The sequence below is a fragment of the Pseudoliparis swirei genome, chromosome 2 (assembly GCF_029220125.1).
Source record: "Pseudoliparis swirei isolate HS2019 ecotype Mariana Trench chromosome 2, NWPU_hadal_v1, whole genome shotgun sequence".
NCBI lineage: Eukaryota > Metazoa > Chordata > Actinopteri > Perciformes > Liparidae > Pseudoliparis > Pseudoliparis swirei.
The window spans coordinates 11,249,382-11,255,195 of NC_079389.1; the positions used below are offsets into that span (position 1 = coordinate 11,249,382).

At 37.5% G+C, this 5,814-nt stretch overlaps 1 protein-coding gene across 1 annotated transcript; it reads right to left on the reverse strand.

Moving 5' to 3' along the window:
* Positions 1-173: 173 nt before the first annotated feature.
* On the reverse strand, positions 174-3,533 carry LOC130200025 (uncharacterized protein C7orf57-like). Its single transcript, XM_056423972.1, has 8 exons — positions 3,481-3,533; positions 3,183-3,226; positions 2,891-3,055; positions 2,702-2,798; positions 2,278-2,398; positions 1,822-1,895; positions 773-864; positions 174-539 (listed from the first exon to the last, which is right to left on the reverse strand). The coding sequence occupies exons 1-8, from the start codon at positions 3,489-3,491 to the stop codon at positions 535-537; spliced, it is 609 nt and encodes a 202-aa protein (XP_056279947.1). The 5' UTR covers positions 3,492-3,533; the 3' UTR covers positions 174-534.
* Between the last annotated feature and the right edge of the window lie 2,281 nt (positions 3,534-5,814).

A 5,814-nucleotide genomic window follows, 5' to 3' on the forward strand; every position in this document is an offset into this window, starting at 1 on the left:
AAGACGCACCTACGCACACACAGCTAACTTCCTGTACAGCCAACCGGGTCAGTGAACATTTCCCCTGTTAACTACACCAAGTGGACTCTTCTTTGCTGTAATGTAACATTATTATGTGGCAAATTAATAACGTTCAAAGTTCAGCTCGTGATAGAAAGCATAGAAGACATAAGACATATTATTTTATTTTATTTTAATAATCCAACTTGTTTCCTTAAAGTTTGTAACAATAACAGACACAGCACAACAAAAGAGTTACTGGTGCTTTCTTTACTTAAGGAATGCAGTTAATGGCGCACCACCAACACGCACAATAAATAAAAGGCTCTAGTTTTAATTCAATGAAGCGATTTCACACTTGAGTAATACATCTCACATGGCACATCAATCGAAACGAAGTAAAACATTTGATGTGGCTCACAATGAAATTAAGTTAATTAGTTAGTTGGAATTAATAAATGGATGAGGGATGGCAACTATTCCTGTTGGAAGCATTGGAGTTTGTCGTCTTTTTCCCACAGCACTGGCAGTCTTCTAATCTGTTGACATGGAAATGTATAGAAGTCATTCTCCTCATCATCATTTACTCACACTGTCAAGAAGCATCTTAAATTCTCAGTGGTTGATATCTTCAAGTTCACCCCCGTGGCTTCATTTCCTTCTATTATCGTGAGGTGAATTTTAAGAACATTGTGAAAAAACGAGGGAGGAAATGATTCACGGTGATTTGGAAGATTGTACCTGAAGCGTTCAGAAACACCGTGAGACTTACTTGACAAACCAGTGGCGGCTGTGTCGTCTTCAACATAACCAAAGCTCAACAGCTTAGACATGTCGACAGGGGCTGGATTCTTATCAAATATTCTGAGAACACCAAAGTCATAAAGTGAACGTCATTGAAATGCATAAAAAAAGAAAACTTTTCATTAAAAATTAAACCAAATAGTGCTTTTGTAGTTTCCAAAAGATTTTCATTTTCGTCATCCCCTCAAAGTGTCTCTTAGATTTCCATGAGGGGCTACAGCTGACCCAGTGCACACTTTTAATCTGAACCCTACCCTGTAAACATTATATAAACTGGTTACTCATTGCAAAACATCTCACCAATACAGTCAACAACTTTTTAACAATTGTCAGGTCATAGCCTCTGGGTTCCTTTGACTCGTTCTTTGTTTATTACTTCACTTCAATGGTGGCAAACATGACTGTAGGATTTAAGTGGCTCCTTTGTGGTTAAAACCATACATGCACTCTAGCCACAGTAACTGTTTTGTTCTAGTTAACTGTTGTAAGGTAACTTTGGGTTTTCGACAAGTCATTGGTATTTCATAAGAGTGCAAGAGGAGCCACAGAGGAGCAGGGAGCCAAAGCAAACAGGTGATGTGACATAAGTGTGCTCCCTGCCCATGAGCATGTCTGCCTAGTCACCACAACATGGAGACACATGGTGTAATATTTACTGACAATATGCTGTGAAATACAAAATAATTCCAATTCAGCCATATATCATAATGTGTTGTTATGCTAGTAAATGAAACTGATTGAAAAGCGAACAAATATACAAATTGATTACACTCGTAGATTCAAGTTGTTGTCATAAAACAGGTGACATTTAAAAACGTCCTGTAATCTTTCCTCCTGTTCACAATGATTTGGAAAATGTAAACCTATCCCTTAAAAAGACTGATATGGTCTGACACAATAAAATCACTGGTCGATAATAAATATATTCTTCTCAGTGCAATTCTTTTTCTGGTACCAGCCATTTGTATTGGATAGAATACGGAACAACAGCACCATCTTGTGACCACGGGAACTTACATCCTCTTGAATTTGCTGCCATGATATTGATTGGATGACCGTTTCCCCACTTGGCCGTCATGAACGTCGTTGTTCTGAAGAACACAAAGTCACAGAACGTGCTGGGTACTTTGTGAAGGTAAATATAGCAAGGATATTATTATTATTATTACTATTATTATTATTATTATTATTATTATTATTAGGTATTTTTCCCCATTTCTGCCTTGAATTAGGCATTATGTTATCGTCTCATTTTGCCTATAACACATTGAGAAACAATTACCTGAATCCCAAAGTAGGTCTGCCCGATTAAGCAACAGTGTGTAACACGACTAGAGCCTTACTGACCAGCCTTTAACATGCAAACATAGCAGAATAAAACAACGCAAGATATAGAATAGCTTTTGTTGTTGTTGTGTAATCGTATTTGTAGCTAAATAACTTTTGAAGTGACTTTGACATTTCTTTGTTTACCTTCTCTTTTCCATTGCTGCCGCTACCATCCCTCCCCATGGCTGACACAGTGTCAGTCCCAAAGGGGGCCTCTGCTGCTTCAAGGGCTCCAGGGTTTTTTATCTCTTCACTGTTAATTAGACTGTTGAAAAGAAACACACAGTGCAGAGACATATCTGACATGTATCCTCCACTTAATGAGAGCTAAGATATATAATGAAGATCAACAGCGTACATTCGTTTTTATTGTGACTGATTGTGACTGTTTATATTGTGTTTTCATATTTCATTTAGAGGACTTTATAAAAAGGATTGAAAGTTAGCAGTGTCAGAACTGAAGCAGAACTGTCACTAGGAGCATATTATCAGCAAGTAGTGTTAGTAATGGAGGTGAAAGCATGTGTAAGACCCTGTGCATGATAGAAACAAACAAGACAAATGTCACCTTGGTTTCCTGGTATCTTCTGATGTGGCGCTGAACCAGTCTGGAGGTTGGTATAGACCAAGTTTAGAAGTAATTGATTCCTCATGCCATAAAAGTCCTGTTGGGGAAATAAAGGGTAAAAATATGAGGCGAAATGCATCAATCAGCTCAAAGGATATCAGTCTGGATGAGGCAGCTGGATGTCTCTACCCTTATGCCCTCCTTGTTTTGCAAGCTTGATATAGTCCGAATCACTTGCTAGGACTCCTGCCCTTCGCCCTCGGGCCCTCTCCTCAGGAAGAGTGCTGATGCTCGGGGACAGTCCTGGAATCTGGGAGATCTGGCCATTTATTCCTTGATATCCTGGTTTGACACCTGTAGTGTTAAAACAAACACAGAAGTGAAGTTCACTCACTGCTACATCATGAGCTACATCACTACCAGACTGGCATCGTGAGGGATAACTAACGTTACACTAAGCACAAACAGGTGTCCTACTTGCCAGATGTTGTTGATGGATCGGTACTCGACAGAACTGAGACATTTCTAGGGGAAATGGGGACAAAAACCCGTCAACACTGTCAACCTCTTGGATGGCAGCTGGTCCGTCTCATTAACGTTAGAGCGTTGTCATTAACGTTAGCATAGGTTAGCTAACTAGCTGACTCATGTATCCAGTCCTTCAAGAAAATACAAACTGTCATTAACTAATAAGTCTAGTAAATAATTACAACTTACTAATAAGTAAGGTATTTAAAACACAGCAATGACGGTTCGGATTAAAATGTAGTAAAACTCACTCTGAATACATGTTAGAAGCCGAACGAAGAACGGAGTACTGACTCTGTTTGGAACTTCTGTCTGCGTTGCCATGGACACGGTTTTCAGGTACAATACCCGACGGCATAGAAAGTTAGATAGTTAGTTAGTTAGTTAGATAGATAGATAGACAGATAGATAGATAGATAGATAAATAGATAGGCCTAGATAGACCTATACCAAAAGTATCAGGGACCATTTCAGAATAACATAACATTTTATTTTCGATTATAAATATTGGTGCAATATTGTGTTAAACTCAGGTATTGTGTTGAACTCAGGTAGCTTACTCGTTGTCAATATTTCATACTTTAGCCCATTTGTTGCTTATATTTGTTTAATCAATTTGAAAAGTTGGCTAAAGAGTACTAAAGGTGTCGATGTCATCTAATGATTAAAAACACAAGTGATGCATTACACACTCAAACAAGATATCATTCTTAATGATGTGGCTATGTTATTACATCAGAATACAGGACATTATTCTAACCTACGATTTATATGATCAATAAAGTAACATCTCAGATTTTTTTAAATTCTAAAATATTGATATGATCTCTTTTTTACAAATAAATACTCATATATGTTCCGAAACTAAATTTAAAATAATGTCATGTCCTTTTTTTCTGCTTACTGCCCATATTTGTTAACAAAAAAAACCGAACATTCTTATTGCCTGAAATACAAAAAATGTGTGAAAAGCTTGAAACCTTCACTTTCCTGAATGCAGAGTGGGGAACATGCGCAGAGGAAACGAAATAGCAATGGTTCTTTAATTACCGCGCAGGTCAAGCTTGCCAGAGAGAACACATCTGTTACAGGAAATGCATGCCTTTGCTTCAACATAAAAGCACAGTTTATCGTTAGAGAATATGTGGGCGATCAGAAGATGGGGGACACAAACTGTAACAAGCTAACAGCTGTTTGTATGCACAGGGCCTTGGCAGTATTAAATAGGAGTGCTTTACACATTATGTACGCATATGTGAGAGGTGGCTATATGGGATAATTACCCTTTAGGCCCCTTAATCTAGCCATTCCTAATAGTATATACAAAAATGGCTCCAGCTACAACAATAAAATGCTGCTCACTAATTATGGCATTAGTGATGTTAAAACATTGTGGTAGCCTATTGCTACTTTAACGTAGCAATACCACAATGTTAAAATACTCCTTTAGATGTGAAAGTGCTGCATTGAAAATAGGAATTAAGTGAATGTACGTTTGGTGTAGCATAAAAAAACAAATTTACACAAAGTACTTAAAGTAAAAGCAGTGTCACAACCCATGACAAACACGTCGCAGACACAGTAGTTGATAGAAAATTAGTGTTTATTTAACTTAATAAAGGAATTGTTAACTTTATGGAGAGTGGTAGTCAGTAACATCAGTAGTGTCAATGTGCATGTGTGAGTAATGGAGTGTAGGTGTTGTCAGCGAGACCAAAGGAAACCAACTCCAAAGTAACCGGCAGCAAGGCTCTGCGACCCCTCCACCTGTAAGGAGAGAATAACCTGCACCCAGTAACGTGAGAGCTTGAGGCGTTTATGCCCTCCCTGTTCTCGGACCAGGTGTTGTGCATCAAGCAATCTGCTCCCGAGGGACAAGAGCATGATCAGGGATTAGGGCCAGGGCCCGTCACAGTTGTCCAAACGGAAAAATAGCCCCTTTGAGTTGAACACTATATTATTTCAAGACATATAATGATATTATATTATAAGTACTAATCTATTTATGTGAAAGTCACATTTTTATTTTGTAGTTGGTCAATATGGGTAACTTTTTTTAATTAAAAATTTATTTAACCAGGAAAACGCCTCATTGAGATTAAAAATCTCCTTTACAAGAGTGTCCTGGCCAAGACAGCAGCAGTAGCACATGACACAAAGTTTCAGACAATACAACATAAAACTGTTAGACAATATACATTTTTTAAAGACTCAAGTCATCATAACCCAGTTCACACAGGTGCACATACCTCCGTCAAAGAAAACATCTACAACCAGATGAACCTACCTCCAACTTAATCTAAATTAATCTAAAACATGTGTCATGATATGTGTTGTAAAATCCATATCGTTTTCAAATGGAACTAATACAACATTTCCTGCTGAGATGTAATGGAGCAGAAGTAAACTATCGAATTGATACCTTAGTTACCTTAGTACAATGCATTAGTAAACTTACATTTTGCCACTTTTGATCTTTTCTTAAATCTACTTTTATAAAATATATTTAATTCAATAAATATACCATTCCATCCTTAGAAATAACATAACATTTAAAGAAAGCGGAAGAGCTAGTTTTGTTTTAT

Excerpts from the sequence above, each read along its gene's own strand:
- LOC130200025 (XM_056423972.1), bottom strand. Across the intron at positions 3,056-3,182 it reads CGATCCATCAACAACATCTG|GTGTCAAACCAGGATATCAA; the intron begins GCAAGTAGGACA and ends TTAACACTACAG. Across the intron at positions 2,799-2,890 it reads AAAACAAGGAGGGCATAAGG|GACTTTTATGGCATGAGGAA; the intron begins GTAGAGACATCC and ends TTTCCCCAACAG.